The sequence below is a fragment of the Syngnathus scovelli genome, chromosome 11, assembly GCF_024217435.2.
Source record: "Syngnathus scovelli strain Florida chromosome 11, RoL_Ssco_1.2, whole genome shotgun sequence".
In the NCBI taxonomy this organism is placed as follows: Eukaryota; Metazoa; Chordata; class Actinopteri; order Syngnathiformes; family Syngnathidae; genus Syngnathus; species Syngnathus scovelli.
This window is the reverse complement of record NC_090857.1, coordinates 13,900,131-13,918,748: the sequence shown is the minus strand read 5'-3', so window position 1 is coordinate 13,918,748 and position 18,618 is coordinate 13,900,131. Positions and strand designations below refer to the sequence as shown.

Genomic DNA, 18,618 nt, shown 5'->3' with positions numbered 1-18,618 from the left:
TTGTCTCTGTGTGCCCTGCGATTGGCTGGCAACCGGTTCAGGGTGTCCCCCGCCTACTGCCCGATGACGGCTGGGATAGGCTCCAGCACGCCCGCGACCCCCGTGGGGACTAAGCGGTTCAGAAAATGGATGGATGGATGGATGGATGATGGGGCCTTTCAATCAAAACTGAAGAACTGCAAAAGCAAAAAAATAATTCATAGACCAAGTCTTTCAATAAATGACACCTCTTTTATAGCATTCTTGGTGTTAATACATATTTAAAAATTGTTATAACATTCTAACTTATTCTTCCAATGAACAATGTTTTGTTTTAAAAAACATAATGACGGGATAAAACATTTACCATTAGTGATAGACTCATACCAAAAGGAAATATGGTTCAAATCTAAAGTTTTACCTGAACAAAAAACACTGAAATCCAATATAAATTTCTTCTTCAGATCCTTTAGTTTTTGTTAAAATTTGTTATATTTTATTCTCCAAATTAACAAAAATCAAATTTCAGGGCAATTATATTTGTCAATCATTTGCAGGATTTTTTCTGTTACCGTTTGCACAACCCTCTTCTTATGTTGTCGATTTGTTTTTTAATACTTTGAATCATCAATTTCTGTTGTGAGTTCCAATCCACACTGCAGCAATGCTGTGTAGACTTTTAGTTTTTACCGGCGTTGAGAGCAAACCTGCGCCGCTCCGTTGGTCCACAGGGACTGGGATTGTCCTTTAGCGTAATGGTGTGTCAAGCGATTGCGTCAGAGGTGCCTGCGGAGCACGAGGTCAACGGCGGCCTCAACGTCTTCCAGCACGTAGGCGGGCTCCAGCAAGCCGGACTCGGCACTCATGTCCCGGTGGCCGTGCAAAAAGATGTTCTCCCGGGCGGGCGCCGGCTTGTAGACGCCCGTGCACACCTGTTCACAACATAGACGCAAGGCGTCAAAGCACGTTTTTTTTCCCGCTTGGAAACGATCGCCAAAAGCACTTCAAAGCGGGCCATGTTGACACTGCAGCTTAGTTGTTTGTTTTTCTGATTCTTTCAGTTCAGTGCCAAAAGGACAATTAGAAATGTTTCCTCTTTGGTACATGGATTGATCGAAAGGTGACAAATAAAGCAGACGAGACATAGGGAATGTAAAAAGACAACAGTAACCAAGTGAATGTTGTATGGCCTTACACAAAAGACTTCAGATGGCCGTCAGGACGCATGAGGGAGAGGCTTCACCGTCGCCACCGTTTCCTCTTGAAATTGTTCCCGACTTTCAGATTGCTCCCATGACTGACACGTTTACATTTGGAGCAAGAATGGGGACATCGCTACAACGAGGACCTTATTCCACTCGCGCCACTTGACATCAAATTGTGGATGCTGAACTCTTGCTCAGGAAGGGGGGGCTGGCAAAACAACTGTCGTTGAGAGATCCAATGCCGAAGGGGCCTGAGCACCATGTGTATGGTTGCTGAGGCTGACAGCATTACATTAGCAACGGTTTGGGGTCATCACTGCAACGGTAGCGGACGGATAGTCGAGAGGGCTCGGGGGACGGGATCTTTGGATTCCAAGTGGGTCGTGTCGTCACCACCTACCAGGACAGATCGACAGCGCGCGGCGGACGCCAGCTCCCCCTCGTCGGGCTCCCCCTCGCCGGGCTCCCGGGCTGCCGTCTCAGCGGTGGCACTATGTTGCTCAGACAGGTAGCGATTGTACAGGTTGGCACCATAAACATCCGTCATGGGGTTGTCGCTGTAAAAGAGCAGAAGAAATCCACTGGACGTCACTTAACATTTGTACAACTGCCACCTAGTCAGATTTTGGCACCTAGGTCCTAACTGCGCAACATAATAGGATCATACAATATTAACATTCCGCTGACTTCATTCTAACAATTTGACAACACTGTCATCAGTGAACACCTGCCAACGCAGAGCTGAAATAGCGTTTCGATGAGTTACTTGTCTGTTGACAATGTTCCGAGCGCCACAGGCACCCGCATTTCTTCAGACCTCAAGCTACAAAAAGAACAAAGGATGCTTCAATTGGACATAGGTGCGCGCTAGTGCTCACCCGACGGCGTAGATGGTTTGGACCTTGTGGTGGCAGTTTCGGCGCATGAGCGCGCGCTCGGCGAAGCGGTAGGTAAGCAGGCTGGGCTTCCCCAGCAGCGCCCGGTAGCTCAGCTCTCGTCCCGTCAACTTCTTGTACGCCGACTCCAAGCACAGCAGGAACATGCCGTGGCCAAAACTGCCACACGCACGCCACACGCACTCTTGTCATCACATGGACTCTCATTTGCCAAACAGCACAGCTTCTGGACATACAAGCAAGAGCATAGCAGCTTCTCCCTGGTCTCTGCCGTGCCCTGCTGAGGTTAAGCCTCAAAGGAAACAGGTCTGGGGAATTCAACCTCACACATGTCAAACAACGCACGGGCTGTTGTGGCCAGCGTGATTGAGGTCGATTGTTGGAGCAGTTTCAACTCATATCTCAAGGCAGGCACCACTGTAGTCGTTCAAGAGTTTCTGTGGGGCTCTTGTAACAATGCCATCGCGCACAACACTTTCAGTCTCATCGGTGACCGCGTGTGCAGGAGCAGCGCGCCCAATACGTGCACTATGCTGTGTAAGCGTTAGGCCTCGCACGACGTCATTACTGATTATGTCATGTGTGTTGTAAACTAGTAGCGTGGCTTGCAGCAGCGTGTCGTGGACTCGTAGCCGCAAAGATGTTGCTGCATTTTAAATCGGGGAATGAAAAAAGAAAGAGGCGTCTTTATGACAATGAGGAAAGACAACAGCAGTCAGGTAAGCAAGGCAACGTAACCCCTCTCTTTTTATGGTTAGGCTACCCATTGCCCTTCTTCTGTGGTTAATTTCATATGGAATGAAAATCTTGCACAATGCAGAGTTAAAACGTGCCCAGGTCTTCGATACAGTCAGTACGCAAATGCGTGGTAAACTAGGGTTTATTATTAACGTTTTACTGTTGTTTTGAAATGTACTAGTTGAGAACCACCAGCTGACGAGCGTTTCGTTTTCGTTTAGCCTGTGCAACGTAAGTCTGTTCAACTGAATCAACAGGGGAGAGAGTGTGAGAGAGGAAAGGGTGTTTTGTTGTCAATGTTTTGCTGTTGTTTCGAAAGTTGTAGTAGTTGAGAGGAAGGGGTGCCGTGTGTGCGTGCGTGCGTGCGTGCGTGCGTGCGTGCGTGCGTGCGTGCGTGCGTGCGTGCGTGCGTGCGTGCGTGCGTGCGTGCGTGCGTGCGTGCGTGCGTGCGAGACTGAGTGACAGACTGCGTGACTGGACGCTGCAATGAGGAGCAATCCATCTGTCTCCCGATGTTTTGTTGAATAAAGTTGTATTTGTTGTTGTCGTATTTGTACACTTGTGTAGATGCAGTTACTGAGTAGGAGGTGGAGCAACTGATTATTAAAAACTGAGTACCGTATTGGCCCGAATATAAGACGGTGTTTTTTGCGTTCAAATAAGACTAAAAAAGTGGGGGTCATCTTACATTTGGGGCCTAGACATTATACCCATTCACAACGCTAGATGGCGTCAGATATCTTTAAAGCGAATGCTGAACTTAACTCCCCAGGCCAAAGCAAACTCCTGCCACGAATAATAAAATTAAAAATAGCGGTAGCAGTTTGCATTATTTTAGTGCAATGTTTTTCCTTTTTCAGATTTGTTTCGAGACTACAGTTACAGTTTGACTTCACTTTGATGGTTAATGCAGTTATTGCAATGCTGTTGTTTTATCACAGTAGATTGGTTTATTTACATTTCAAAAACAAGAAGTCATTCATTTACAAATGTGATTGCACTTTTGCTTACATATTTAAACATTCAGATATTAAGATGTGATAGACAGTTTTTGCATGTTTTGAATGAGGGCGGCTCGGTGGGGCACATCCGCCTCACATTGGGAGGGTGTGGGTTCAATTCCACCTCCGGCCCTCCCTGTGTGGAGTTTGCATGTACTCCCTGGGCCCACGTGGGTTTTCTCCGGGCACTCCGGTTTTTTTTTCACATTAAACTTAATTTGAGTCAGTCAAATTTTGTCTCCCTGGTCTTCGGGGGGGAGGGCTTGACATATTTTTGCCAAGGGCCCCATGAAGATCTAAACTAGTTCTGCGCATGTAGATTCGTACTAAGTCAATGGAACAGTTGCATTTGTTTTTTTTTTCTTACCGCGGCGAGGGCGCCTCGGCCATCCACAGCAGGTCCATGTTGCAGGCCAGCACGGGCAGCTGGGCCGGCGACCAATCGTAAGCAGCCGACGGACGTCCGTTGGTCAGCAGCACGTCCACCAGCAGCTGAAGATTGGTCTCCCAGCGCACTGGCTCGCCAAACAGCAGCACAGCTGTCGACAACCACGAGGCATCAACAATAAAGCGTTAGAAGAGATCCGAAACATAAGGCGCACGTGTAGTGCTCTTACCTTCAATTTGGGGGAACCTGTGCGCAACATTGGACTGCAACACAAAAGAACCCACTTGTCACTTCAAACAGACAGCATTCATCGATGGGGTTGGAACCAGAAATGATTCATGGCATGCCACAGTCGACTTTTAACTCACGGAGAGCTCGATCGATTGCCACCGACGACCGAGGTTGTTGCGCACACTGCCATCAATGGCGCATCCCGTTAAAGTCCCAGAAATGTCCGCAAATAATTTTTTACTAATGGAAACGTTCCTTTTTACATACTATTGGCATTTGATTTCCTGACTGCGGAGCGAATGCTTCAGCCAGCCAATATTTCTCAGCCACGTTATTGGCTTGCTATGGTGTGAAAGAAAACATTTTCATTGACGTTTACTGTAAGAATCCATATTTGTGGCAGCGTCTTAAGAGCTCTGTGAGAACAGGCTCTTGCACTCACGCAAAACGGCGAAATCCATCGCTGAAGCCCCGCACACAAATCAGGCAAGTGCACCATCAGCGACCTTGCGTCTTTTATAGGCTATCTGTTGTTTGGGTTTTTTGTTTTGGTTACTTGACACATGTACCCTCGTGTTGACTTACGTACTGTACATTATATCTACATTTTATACTTGACACATACTTTTTCGTTTGTGGTTTTGCTCACGATGGTGACGTTTGACTAATTGAACGCAGTGAAGCATGTACTTCGATGGCGGACGTACGTCTGCTCTGGGCATCCTGCTGTGGTCGACCATGTCCAGCAGAGGGTACTGTTCTCGGAGCTGCTCCATGCTCACCACCTTCTTGAAACCCAGACTGACTCGCGGGGGTCAAGGGCTCGGCTACAAAGTGGTGGGCGGTGCCCGGTTCGACTGCCAGTCAAGCCGAAGAAAGGATACGAGTGCGCGATGTCCGTGATCGGTCCTTGTCCGGACACCAGCACGCACTTGTCGTGGAAATTCGTCAATGTTTGCAGAGGACTGTAGGACAAAACCACTTGGTCGGGACTAATCTGCACACACAGGTCACAACTGGGATCCGATCGGAACACAGAAAACAAAACCCGTTCAACGCATGCACGCACGGGCATACAAACATCTCGTCACCCACCGGCACGTCGAGCAGGGACGACAGCTGTTGCGCTTTGCGTTCGGGCCGACAACTTGAGGCGTTGGTGACGAACACAACGGGTAGCAGGAAGTCGCCGCTGCGGTCGAGCAGCTTCTGGAAGGCTCGCCGTGCCGCCGGGAGCACTGAGCCGCCGCGCACAAGCACGCCATCCACGTCCAGCAGGATGCCAGCCTCGCACCGAGGGGACGGCGGCAGGTGGTGCTGCTGCTGCCGGCACAACACAGGGCGACACACCCGGCTGTGCCACTCTTGTCTTTCAACCCTTTTCATCTCCCCTAACCGGCTGACTGACATATCGGTAGGCAACAATTTACACTAAATGGGACTCTCAAAGCTGAAACGCAATCAAGTCAAAACAGACTCATCGCGTCAGGTAGCCTTTCAAATCCTACTACTTCCTGATTACAGCAAATTAAAGCAGCACGAGGTTGAACGAGACAACAGCAAGTGCCGGCGACTCGCCTGGATCTGTCCGCCATTATCGCTTAAATTCCCACCATTCATTTTCTACTATTTTCTCCATCCATCACGCGGTCGCACACGCAGGCGCACTGACCTGCAGAGCGTCGGTGCAGCGCGCCACTGTCCTGAGCGCGTGCTGCAGGCGCGCGCACCACATAACGACAAAGACGTTAATACCGCCCATCGTGCAGCCGCCGCACGTCTTAACGAAGTGCTGCCGTGTGACATCATCACCTGGGGGCGGGGCTACCGCACAACAGTCAATCAGAGTGCTGAGGAAATAATGTCCTAAGATGCTAGATGGGGATTTCACAGCATAGCACGAGACGCCCATTCACCGCCCTTGGCCCGATTTGCCAGTGCTGACAAAAGGTTGCTTGTGTCTGATTGACTGCTGCTGACTTGGGTTAGATTGCCGCCTCACACGCGACCTGTCACATGCGCGACCCGTCACATGGGTGACCCGTCACATGCGCAACCCGTCACATGCCCCGCTGCTCATGCCGCAACCAAGCGACCTGCACGCTAGCCCAGTTGTCGGTTCCCGTTGGAAATCCCGTTAGTACGTCGGCTACTCGGGAGAGCCCCAACGTTGCCATTTTTTGTCAGCTGTCAGCTGTGGGCATGAGAAGCCCTTTGAGATGTTTATGTGATTAAGGGAAAAAAAAGCAACTTGACTTCGATGACTACTTGAGGCCCGACCGCAAAGGCAAGGTAAAGTTCGACGATACATTCTGGACGTAGCGCTCGTCTGACCATGGCTGCCATTTTGATTAATCTTGCCTTTGGGGAATCGCAATGAAGCGGCAAAGTCCAGCTGTACCGTCAGCGCTCACCGTGGATGACCAAAAATGACCTCGCCACGGTCCACTGCTGGCACTCTGATGAAGCAATTTTCACTCCACGGCTAGTGGCGACAGGACGCTCGTCTGCACTCAGTCGCTTTCTGGAGAACAAATTTTATTGTGGGGAAAAATAAAAAACATTTATACTGAGAAAGTTCTGCAAATAAAGACCACCGCTATGAGACAGGCGAGTGTGGGGGAGTGCGCGTGTCACAGTCCCAGCAGCGTTCTGGCTTCCTGACTTTGCTGCTGCAAAGTTTCACTGGCATACCGCTGAAGAAGTTCCATCTTCTTCCGGCGGACCAGAGCCTCCTCCACCTGTTGCACAGGCATACAATCAAGGTGAGCGCATGCACCATTTGCGCGTTTTGTTACGTGTCACATGCACATGCGTGTGCGTCACCTCTTTTTGCGAGGGAACGGGGACGTGTGCGAAGAAGGCCACGCCCCCCTCGCCTTCCTCCAGAGTCTCCTGGTCGTGCTCGTCCTCCTCTGGCTGGCGCACAAAGGCCCACAAAACAAACAGGCACGCGCCTGGTTATGCTTGACATAACCAGCAGGGGGCGTCATGTGACAAGTTTATGTTTGAGCTGCTGCGTGCGTGGAGACCTGGCGGTTGTTGACGCAATAGATGCTGGGCTCGTTGTCCTCTTCGTCTTTCGGCACTTTGTTGTCCCCTGAAGGGAGACATTGGCAATCCGCCCTCCACTTGTGTATCGCCTCGGCCACGGCTACAAGCACACAAGTACACACATTCTAAGTGGGGCCGAATACACACGTTTGGAAAAAACCTGCCAACTGACAGCCACCTCGCTTCTTGTGTAAGATTTCCATCGGAACCAGGACGCCGTCGTCTTCGTCTCGGTAGCCATAGTACTCAGCGTCCACGTCCTTCATCAGTTCACCGCGAGTCTTGCGTAGCTCGGGAGCGGCTGGCCGCACACACGACACACACACCACACCCAACACACGCGCACACGCACATGCACGTGCACGCAAACCCCCCCACACACACACCTAAATGAGCATTTGAGCATGTGAGCTGTACACCACATCGGGCTAGCATGGAAGCGCGAGGGCATGTACTTACGTTCTTTCTCAAAGAGTTCTCGTACTCCGGGCAGATCTCTGGCTGCCCCAAAGTATTTGTAGCCACGATTGCCAGGAACCGCCCGGCCCTCGTGATCCAGCATCCTGGGCCCAAAGCGCTGCAACACACACGGACAGACACAGAGAGAGACAGACAAACAGACAGACACTGGCCGTGAGAAGCGCTGGGCAGGGGCGCCATTCAAGGGCACATGCGGCATAGGTGCCGACCTTATAGTCCGAGCCTCCCAGCTCCCGAATGCGATATTCCCAGTGCCGTTTTTCCCTTAGCAGCTTGTTGATCTCGTCGTTCAGATCTCGAATCTTGAACTCGCCCAGACCCGCTGTGTACGCACAAAAAGACAAAGACATGTCAGACAGACAGCCGGGCTGGTCCCGCTGGGGCTCGGACTAACCATTTTGAATCTGAGCCACTTTTTTGGCAACCTCACTGATGATCTGAAAGACGCACGCAAACAGACACGTTAGAAGCAGATGCCGCGGAGCCGGCGTTCAGTCATGCACCAACAGGCGGGCAGGTGCACCTACCTGTCTCCTCCACTTCTCCGCTTTGGGAAGATCGTTGCACTCGGACGCCAGGAAAGGTCGACGCTCCTGCGCGCACGCACGCACACACACACGCACGCGCACACACACACACACACACACACGCACACACACACAATTATCCTCAAGGGTAAAGCCAGGTAAAGGCGCATGGAGGTCCAGCGTATGAGATGCAACCAACTTTGACTTTTCCTCCCTCCAGCTGAGCTTGTCGGAAGCGAGCCAAGGCCGTCCTGAAACAAAGGAAAACATCAAGGCCGCGGTGACACCGGCAGCAGGTTGAGCATTTGACGACGTTGCAGCGCATTTTGAAAAAGGGCACATTGACGCCTACGGTCGTCAGCATAACCACCGACGACCTCCACCTACCTGCCTTTGACCAACTAAAGACCATCCCGGACGGACGGCCATGGTAATAAAACAAAAAAACTGCGGTATTTGCAGAACGATTGTTGATGAGCATTAGCGCACACTTGAACCTTCCCGAGACTTCTCGACACTGCACAATTCACATGATCACATTTCTCACCGACTCTCGCTTCACTTTTACATTTTGTTCTAAGGTCTTGGTTGCCGTAGAACTCGAGCGGCTCCAACAACTGGACTCATCATTAGTGTATGTGCGTGCGTGCGTGCGCGTGCATGCCTACTCACATGGCCTTCTCAGCATTTCGAGCCTGCGTAGAGACATACAGATTTCAAATGTGTCATTAAACAACATGACAACTCCCCCCGTCACAGATAACCAACATATTTGCTCAATTTATACCAAACGCTCAATTGTGGCCAAAGACTACAAATGATCGACACGAACATAATCTTTGGACGGTTGTGCATGAAAATGGAGCTCCACTCCTCTCGTTAAAGTAAATTTGAGCAGGTTCGAACAAATGGGTGCACTACATTTGCCAACCCACGCGTCCAACATTTTGTGATGTTTGCGACATGCATTTATGTCCCTTGTAATGTCCGGGCCTCCGTAGTTAATCGTGCAAAAGAGATAAAACAACAATTATGCAGGTCAGGTGTGACCCGCACAAGAACAACTCGTCGGTAAATTCGATGAGTCAACATTGGCCGTGTGACCGAATTGTGGCAAAGCCTAGGACAAAGTGGACGACCACGCTCGACTCGTCACAATGCAAATTAATGAACAAATCAGCTACGATCAGGCTAGAAATTCAAAATCACCACTCGGACAGTCACTCGATGCTAGCAAGTTCGCTTCATTTAAACGTTTATAAGTGTAAGTTGTAAGTGTTGATGCGGTTCTTACCATAGCCGCTGTCGAATGTTCGGGCGCCCTCGATGTGCTAAATCGGTAATTGTCTTCTGGGACAAAAGCCTTAGAATAACGCCACAAACACGCTGACTAAAACAGGAAGTGGCGAGCGCTCAATTCCGGATTCAGGGGCCGAGAGCCTGGCGCCCAAAAGACTGCCCTCTATGGGAGGTAACGAAATGGAAAGCATCAAAACCATGAATGAGAAAAAGTGTGTGTGCGTGCGTGCGTGCGTGCGTGCGTGCGTGCGTGTGTGTGTGCGTGCGTGTGCGTGCCTACGCGTGTGTGACATATGTATATGTAGCTAAAGTATACTTTAAATATGTTTTTAAAACTTATTATAACAACTTTTTTGTAACAAGGTACAAGTGTACATACTGTAAATATGTTTTTAGAACTCTTATTATTATAACATGTTTTTTTACAACAAGGTACAATACTTTTTTTTTTTTTATTTCAGCTTGTACACAGACATCATCAAAGTCACACTTTCTTTACAAAGCTTAGAGTTCGTTTCGTACTTGCCGAAAACGGAACGGGTGGAAGCAGTCTTGCTTATCGAGTCCCGTCCCAAAACCTTCATCCAGAGATTTTTCGTGTTTTCACAGATATTTATCACACAGCAATTTTATGAGAGTCTTCACAGATATTATGTAACACATTAATTTTAAAATAGTCAACATAAAAATTTCTGGTTATGTATGATGCTAATATTTGTACATTAGTGCATTTACACATTTAGTTTCAAAATAGCCAACATCAAAAATTTATGGTTATGTATGATGCTAATATTTGGAATTTGAATGATTTGTATCGAGTGTAACAAACAGCTACCAATGCTTTCGTCCCAGGGTTGCCGCGGACTCAGCTTACGTAATTTGATATGAGAGAGGCTCTCAGTTTTTTCTTGAAGTCCTTGAAATTTTCGGATAGTTTTAGGTCAGAGTTTAGTTTGTTCCAATTTCTTACACCGACAACCGTCAGCGATTGACCTCCGAGTGTACTGGACACTTGTCGTTGGTCAAAGTTTAATAATCCTCTGAGGTCGTGTTTTGTGTCCCTCAGGGTGAATAGGCTTTGAATATTTGCTGGTAGTATACATCTAGAAGCTTTGTACACATTTAACAGTCCTGCAAAAGTGATTAAGTCTTGGAGCTTCAGTATTCCAGTGTTTATAAAGAGGTTGTTCGTGTGAGAATTGTACGGCTTTTTGCAAATGATCCTCAGTGCTCTTTTCTGTTGTTTGTAAAGTGGTTCTATTGATGTCTGGTATGCGTGACCCCAGACCTCTGAACAATAATGTAGATGTGGCTCTATGAGTGTCAAATACATTATTCTTAAAGCAGATGTACTAATTTTATTTTGCAGCCTCCACAGAATGGCCATATTTCTTGATATTTTTTTGCACAAGTTTGTAATTTGTTGTTTCCAGTTAAGTAAACAATCAAGTGTTATGCCAAGCATTTGATACTCATTAACTCGTTCGATCTTGGTACCGTTTGACACTAAGTTTAAGTCTTCGCTTGGTTTTCTTTTCCCAAATAGCATATATTTAGTTTTGGATGGATTTAAAGATAATTTATTTGCATTGAACCAAGCCTGTAAAATTGACATTTCTCTGTTTATACAAGCTTCCATGTGTCTTAAATTATGTCCAGTACATAATATACTGGTGTCATCGGCAAACATTACCATTTTGAGGGAACATGCCTTTGCAATGTCATTTATGTATAGCGTGAATAACCTAGGGCCCAAAATTGACCCTTGGGGGACGCCACACGTTATTTTCAATGTAGGTGACCTGTTGGTCTCTACCTGTACTGTCATGCGGTCGCGTTTATTTTTCCGGGTTTCTGTCTCGTCGATGTCGTAATTTTACTTCCGGTTTTATTTTGTTGTTCCTTCCGATTCAGTTTGTGTTTCCTTCCTCGGTGTTGGTTGTCTTGTCTTCCCTGATCCCGATTGTGTGCACCTGCGTAATCGATACTAATTGTCATCACCTGTGTCCCCGCCCTTTTGTGTGTATTTAGTCTGTGTCTTCCCCTTGTCTTGTGCCAGTGTGTCTTGCCTCGTCCCGACCACCAGCGATCCCTTGATGCCTGAACTCTCTGTAAGAACCCTCCTTTTTGTCTCGCCACCGAGCGACGCTTTTGTTTGTGCCTTGGCCTCCATCGCCTTTTTGTCTCGCCCCAGTGCGACTCCTTTAGTTGGTACTTTTTGCTACGCGTTTTCCCTCGTAAGAGGCGTTTTGATTTGTACTTTTAGCCTTTTGACTCGCCTCAGTGCGACACCTTTTGTTTGTACTTTTTGCCACGTGTTTTCCCTCGCAAGAGGCGATTTGATTTGTACTTTCGCTCTGTGTGCTTGCTGGAATAAATCCAAGATAGAGACGACTCTGCATCCGAGTCCTTCGCCTTGTTCCCGGCCTGACATGTACAACTTGGGTTCTATTTTTTAAGTAACTCCTGATCCATTTTAAGGCTGTACCCTTTACCCCATATCTATACAATTTCTCAATCCATATTTCATGATGAATTGTGTCAAAGGCCTTTTTAATATCAAGAAATATTCCAATACTATATAGTTTTTGATCCATCGCCATTTTAGTGGTTTCTACAAAATCTAAAAGTGCATGTGCAGTCGAATGTTTTTTACGAAAACCGTATTGATTTTTTGACAGTATATATTTTTCTTCAATGTAATTCTCCAGCCTGCTATTAAATAATTTCTCAATGATTTTAGAACATTGGGGGAGGATAGAGATTTGGTGATCTGGTGTTTGTTTCCTTTTTTAAATATGGGTAGAACTTTGGCAATTTTCATTTTACCAGGAAATATCCCACTGTTGAATGATAGATTGCAGATATGTGTAAGTGGAGGCGAAATGGCATGCACTATATATTTTAGCGTCCTCATGTCTAGTTCATCAACGTCAATTGATTTCTTGCTTGAACAACTCAGTATAGTATCTTCGACTTCCTTCAAAGTTATCTGGGACAGTGAAAAGTCGTCAGCAGTATTGTCTATTCCACGATCAAAAACGTTCCAGTTTATCTCCTGAGAAGGAATGTTTCGGGCGAGTTTTGCCCCCACTTCGACAAAAAACTGATTAAACTTATCTGCGATTTGCTGGGGATCATCCACTATTTGACCGTCAATGACCAATTGTGTTTTTTCATTTCTCTTTCTTCTGCCCTCTGCGATAGAATAAATTATGTCCCAAAGTTTTTTAGTGTAATTTTGGCTTTCGACTAATAATCTTCCGTTGTACTCTTGTTTGGCTGTCCTCAATTTGTTATTGACGGAATTTCTATAAGTTTTATACTTTTTGTGAGATCTATCGGTCTTGTCCTTCAGAAATTGCTTATATAATTAATTTTTTTTCTTGCATGCATTTAGTAGTGTTTTGTTTAGCCATGGCTTGACATTTTTGGGTTTTTTTGATTGTACGCTTGTATTTTTTTCTGTGACAATAGGGCAATGCTTTTCATATGTTTCAAGCAATGTTTTTAGAAAGTTTTCATAGGCTCTGTTTACATTATTTTCCATATAAACCTCGGCCGATGAATTTCCTCTGAGTTCTTGGTCTAGGTTTCTAAGTACGGCATTGCTTTTTGTTCTCTTTGGTGAGTTTGCTGACTTTTGGGGGTTTGGCATTCTTTGGCCACTAATGCAGAAGACCGGTAAGTGATCAGATATATCACATATCAGGATGCCACTGATATGTCTACCGTAATAATTAGTATAGATGTTGTCAATTAGTGTTGCACTCTGAGGCGTGATTCGGCTTGGTTTGGTAATGAGTGGGCGTAGCCCGTGTGAGTACATTTCGTTCACAAAAACTTCCGTTTGCGTGTTTTGACTTCATCTTAGTAGGTCAATGTTAAAATCACCACATATGTAAATTTCTTTGTGTCTTATTGTAAACTTTGTGTACTGTAAATATGTTTTAGAACTCATTACTATAACTTTTTTAGTGTACATACTGCAATTGTGTGGACACTCCCTGCCTACTGCTGGCGTCTGGGCAACGTTCGTGCCATAATTCCTCAATTTAGAAGGTGATTTTTTTTTTTTTTTTTTTAAATACCCGCAACGTACTGAAGCCGCGATAATCGAACCGCAATGTAGCGAGGGATTACTGTATGATCCCTTGTTGATCCCTAATTTTGTCGTCTAAATTAGGTCTACACATAGACGAGAGGTCTAATAGACGTCTATGGCTCACAAAGTAACAATATAGAAGTTGCTACTCACACGCACACCCAGCACACTTGAGGGCCCCGTCGGAAACAGGTACCGCTGCGAGGTCACTGCAATGTTCTTGTGCGGATAAGCTCAGTCAACTCATCCACGCTGTTTTTTCTGGGTTTAGGTCAGGGGTCGGCAACCCGCGGCTCTAGAGCCGAATGCGGCTCTTTAGCACACCCCTAGCGGCTCCCTGGAGCTCTTGCAAAATGCGTGAAAATGGAAAAACATGGTTTTTTTTGTTTTGTTTTTTTAAATATGGTTTTTAGATGGTACTCGTGACAAAAACATTATTATGCTGTAGAAAATGTATGTAGTTGTAAATATATTAAAAATACAGAATTTCAGAATGGCGCAAAATTGCGTCATAGCAAGCAACACGGCACAGGCGAGTTGTAAACAGGTGTGTGAGTGACGGGCCATGGATTCAAAAGGCAAAAAGAGAAAGATTGCTGATGAGAACAGAGGGTTTAAGAAAGAATGGACTCAACTATTTGCTTTCATTGCTAATGCTGAAGGATTGCCTGAATGTTTGATTTGCAATGAGAAGTTGTCAAATATACCAAGAAGAGCAATTTGGAGCGACATTTTCAGCTAAAGCATGCTAAATTTGCTGCCGATCACCCAGTTGGAACTGAGAGGAAAGGTGCAATTTGAGGAACAAAAAAAACAGTTTCGAGAAGTGGATTGCATCTCCAAACTCTACTACTGCTGCAAGTTTTGTTGAAAGAAAGCGCAGAACCATTCACCTATGGCGAGTACATGAAGGATTCATTCGTTAAAATATCAGAGTGCCTATTTTCGGACTTCAAAAACAAAACCGAGATCATTCAGAAAATTAAAGACATGCCTCTCTCCTCAAAAACAGTGCAGGAAATGGTAATTTGAATGGCAAACAATATCACCGATCAGCTAATCAAGGACATCAATTCAGCTCCAGCTTTCTCAATTGCCTGTGATGAGTCGTGTGACGTGACTGATATCGAACAGACAGCTCTGCTATCCAGGTACGTGAACTCTAATGGGCCGCAAGAAGAAATTGATACCACTAAAAGGCCAAACACAAAGAAAGGACATCTGTGAGGCTGTGCTGCAGTGTTTAAATGACAGAGATACACACTGGTCACCTGATTTCAGTCGCTGCAGACGGCGCACCAAGTATGAGAGGGTCACAAAAGTTTGTGACTTTACGACAGAAAGCATTGGATCGAAATTTGCTTGCATTCCATTGCATATTGCACCAAGAAGCGCTGTGTGCGTAAACATTCCCACCGGAGTGTATGGAGGTAATGAACTGTCATCCATATTGTGAACAAAACAATCGCAAAAGCATTACACCACCGCCAGTTCCGTGAATTGCTAGATGAAGTTGACAGCGAATATGCTGATCTCCTGCTGCACAACAAAGTCCGCTGGCTATCTAGGGGCGATGTTTTGCGTTGCATTGTTTCTTTGTATTGTAAGGGATCAGACAGTACAGTCAAGTGCGTAGCGACAGAGACTTTATTGTTGGAGGGGATGATGGGAATAGCTGGCGCTGGAGCGGCGATCTGGCTGGGGTGGACAAGCAATTCTGCGGATTTACGAATTGTAAAGCGAGTCAGTTTCTCAGGGACTGATGAGCGAAGCAGCAGCACGGGACAGACTGACACTCGGGTCTGCGCTGGCGGCGCTGATATAGCGCTGTCCATGAGCCCGTGGCAGGTGACAGCGATTCCACTGACAGGGGGGCGTTGTTCTGTTGCAGGTGGCGCCAGCACGTGACAGAACACCCCCCCCCCCACACACACACACACACACACACACACAAGGGACGGCTCCCGACGTCCCCAGGAACCAAAAAACAAAAAAAAAAAAAGGAAGGCAATCCCCCGGGCGACCAGCACACCGCCGAAACGTCCGACACCTCGCCGGAAGCAGGATCGACAGACGCGGGAGCAGAAGACCCCGGTGCCGGCGGACAAGACCTCCCCGGACCCTCACCCCTTGTCCCTCGTCCCTCCTCGGGCGCCCGCGCCGAAGACCCGGTTGGTCCGGATGACAGCGATGGAACTCCGTGATGAGCAAACGGTCGAGTATCCAGCGGCTCGGAACCCAGGAGCGGTGCGCGTCATAACCCTCCCAATCCACAAGGTATTGTTGGCCACAACCGCGCCGCCGCGATCGGAGCAAGGAGCGGACAGCGTAAGCCGGGCCCCCATCGACGAGCTGGGGCGGCGGCGGCGGAACGGGTGCCGGCGCCAACGCACTCTCATTGATGGGCCGCACACGGGACACGTGGAACGTGGGGTGAACCTTCATGGACTCTGGAAGTAGAAGACGGACGGCGGATGGGCCAATCACCTTCTTAATAGGGAACGGTCCAACAAAGCGGGGCGCCAGCTTGCAGGATCTCGCTCGCAGCGGCAGATCCCGGGTCGAAAGCCACACACGCTGCCCCACTCTGTACTCCGGAGCCGGCGTCCGGCGCTTGTTCGCCTGGCGGGCGTTGCCTGAAACAGGGCGTAGAAGAGTGATCTGGGCCCTTGCCCAGGCACGACGACAACGGCGGACACAAGCCTGGGGCGACGGGCACGCCGCACCATGCTCCTGGTGGGCGAACAAGGGTGGCTGGTACCCAAAGACGCAGTGGAAAGGCGAAAGTCCTGTGGCCGAGCTCGGGAGGGAATTGTGAGCATACTCTACCCAGGGAAAATGTTGGACCCACCCGCGCTGGTCCCCGGCGGCCATGCATCGGAGGGATCTGCCCAGTTCCTGGTTCAGGCACTCCGCTTGACCATTGGACTGAGGGTGAAACCCCGAGGAGAGGCTGGCCGTGGCGCCGAGGAGTCAGCAGAACTCCGCCCAGAAGGTGGAAGCGAATTGTGGACCTTGGTCTGACACGATGTGTTGTGGGAGACCATGGTGACGAAACACCTCCCGCACCATGATGGACGCAGTCTGCTTCGCAGATGGGAGCTTAGGCAGAGGGATGAAATGCGTCATCTTGCTGAAACGGTCCCACCACCGTGAGGACCACCGTGTTTCCCTCTGAGGGGGGGAGGCCCGTGACAAAGTCGATTGACAGATGAGACCAGGGACGCTGGGGAACCGGCAAGGGTTGAAGCAGCCCGGCCGGAGGATGAGTAGACGTCTTACTGCGGTTACAAATCGAGCAGGCTCTGACGTAATCGCTGGTGTCCACTTGCCAGGTGGGCCACCAGAAACGCTGTGCCACCACGTATCTCGTGCGTGCAGCTCCGGAATGACAGGCCAGGCGTGAGTCATGTGCCCATTGCAGGACGGACGACCGCGGGCCTTCAGGGACGAACAGGCTACCTTCCGGGCAGTTGCTGGGGCCGGGTTGATCGCGTGATGCGTCTTCCACTTGGCGTTCAATCTCCCAAGAAAAAGCCACCACCCGAACCGAGCTTGGGAGGATAGTGGGAGGCAGACCCTGTCCCTCCTCCCCACCAGGAAACAAACGCGACAGGGCGTCCGCCTTCGCGTTACGGGAACCCGGTCTGTAGGAAAGAGAGAACTCAAACCGGTCAAAGTGTCTCGCGTTCAGTCTCTTGTCCGATCTCAGATACTCCAAGTTGCGGTGGTCGGTCCAGACAATGAACGGAGTGGTGGCGCCCTCCAGCCAATGCTGCCACTCCTCCAAGGCCAACTTGACAGCGAGGAGCTCCCGATTGCCGATGTCATAGTTCCGTTTTGAGGCTGACAAGCGGCGAGAAAAAAAGGCGCACGGGTGGAAACAATCGTCTTGGCAGCTATGTTGGGACAACACCGCCCCGACACCCACGTTCGAGGCGTCCACCTCGACCACGAACTGTCTGTCGGGATCGGGGACTCGGAGGATGGGAGCGGATGTGAACCTCCTCTTAAGCTCCTGAAATGCCTGTTCTGCCCGTTCCGTCCATTTGTACGGAGAGGCGGGGCTGGTAAGGTCGGTGAGGGGCACGGCCACCGTGCTGTATCCACGGATAAAACGGTGATAAAAGTTCTCGAATCCAAAGAACTGTTGCAGCCTGTTAGAAAAATTGTATATATATGTTATCATGCGTTCTCTAATGAGTACTTATTAATAATGCTCAATGCGCTGTCATGCTTATTATTCATAAGCTCAGTATGCTTGCTGCTTTGCCTGTAAGGGAACGGACAGTACAGCCAAGTGCGTAGCGACGGACTTTATTGGAGAAGGGGATGATGGGAACAGCTGGCGCTGGAGCGGCGATCGGGCTGGAGAGGACAAACGATTCTGCGGGGGTTCCAAATAGTCAAGCGAGTCAGTATCTTCGGAACTGATGAGCAAAGCAGCATCAAGGGACAGACTGACACTCAGGTCTGCGCTGGCGGCGCTGATATAGCGCTGTCCATGAGCCCGTGGCAGGTGATGGCGATTCCATTGACAGGGGGGCGTGGTCCTGTCGCCGGTGGCACCAGCACGTGACAGAACCCCCCCCCCCCCCCCCCCCCCACAAGGGACGGCTCCCGACGTCCCCAGGAACCAAAAACAAAAAAAAAACAAAAAAAAAAAAGGAAGGCAATTCCCCGGGCGACCAGGTGGGGGCGTCAGCACACCGCCG

General features: G+C 48.7%; 2 protein-coding genes across 11 annotated transcripts; both read right to left on the bottom strand.

Moving 5' to 3' along the window:
• Nucleotides 1-211: 211 nt before the first annotated feature.
• On the bottom strand, nt 212-6,822 carry zgc:77375 (uncharacterized protein LOC402927 homolog). 7 transcript variants are annotated; one of them, XM_049734347.2, is made up of 9 exons: nt 6,111-6,812; nt 5,534-5,761; nt 5,323-5,454; nt 5,146-5,239; nt 4,437-4,470; nt 4,187-4,358; nt 2,063-2,239; nt 1,585-1,741; nt 212-911 (listed from the first exon to the last, which is right to left on the bottom strand). In XM_049734347.2, exons 1-9 carry the CDS (start codon nt 6,245-6,247, stop codon nt 756-758), a joined length of 1,287 nt encoding a protein of 428 aa, XP_049590304.1. In that variant the 5' UTR covers nt 6,248-6,812; the 3' UTR covers nt 212-755. The 7 variants fall into 7 exon arrangements, 6 of the variants coding, with proteins under 6 accessions (XP_049590304.1, XP_068508421.1, XP_049590305.1 ...); XM_068652320.1 differs by having other exon boundaries at nt 5,534-5,758; XM_049734348.2 differs by having other exon boundaries at nt 5,323-5,430; nt 6,111-6,811.
• A 133-nt stretch (nt 6,823-6,955) lies between these two features.
• isy1 (ISY1 splicing factor homolog) lies at nt 6,956-9,959 on the bottom strand. 4 transcript variants are annotated; one of them, XM_049734358.2, is made up of 11 exons: nt 9,794-9,959; nt 9,172-9,194; nt 8,699-8,750; nt 8,500-8,565; nt 8,367-8,409; nt 8,182-8,294; nt 7,952-8,069; nt 7,665-7,793; nt 7,471-7,592; nt 7,265-7,353; nt 6,956-7,179 (listed from the first exon to the last, which is right to left on the bottom strand). In XM_049734358.2, the coding sequence occupies exons 1-11, from the start codon at nt 9,794-9,796 to the stop codon at nt 7,038-7,040; spliced, it is 900 nt and encodes a 299-aa protein (XP_049590315.1). In that variant the 5' UTR covers nt 9,797-9,959; the 3' UTR covers nt 6,956-7,037. The 4 variants fall into 4 exon arrangements, with proteins under 4 accessions (XP_049590315.1, XP_049590317.1, XP_049590316.1 ...); XM_049734360.2 differs by having other exon boundaries at nt 7,265-7,357; nt 9,794-9,958; XM_049734359.2 differs by having other exon boundaries at nt 7,671-7,793; nt 9,794-9,957.
• Between the last annotated feature and the right edge of the window lie 8,659 nt (nt 9,960-18,618).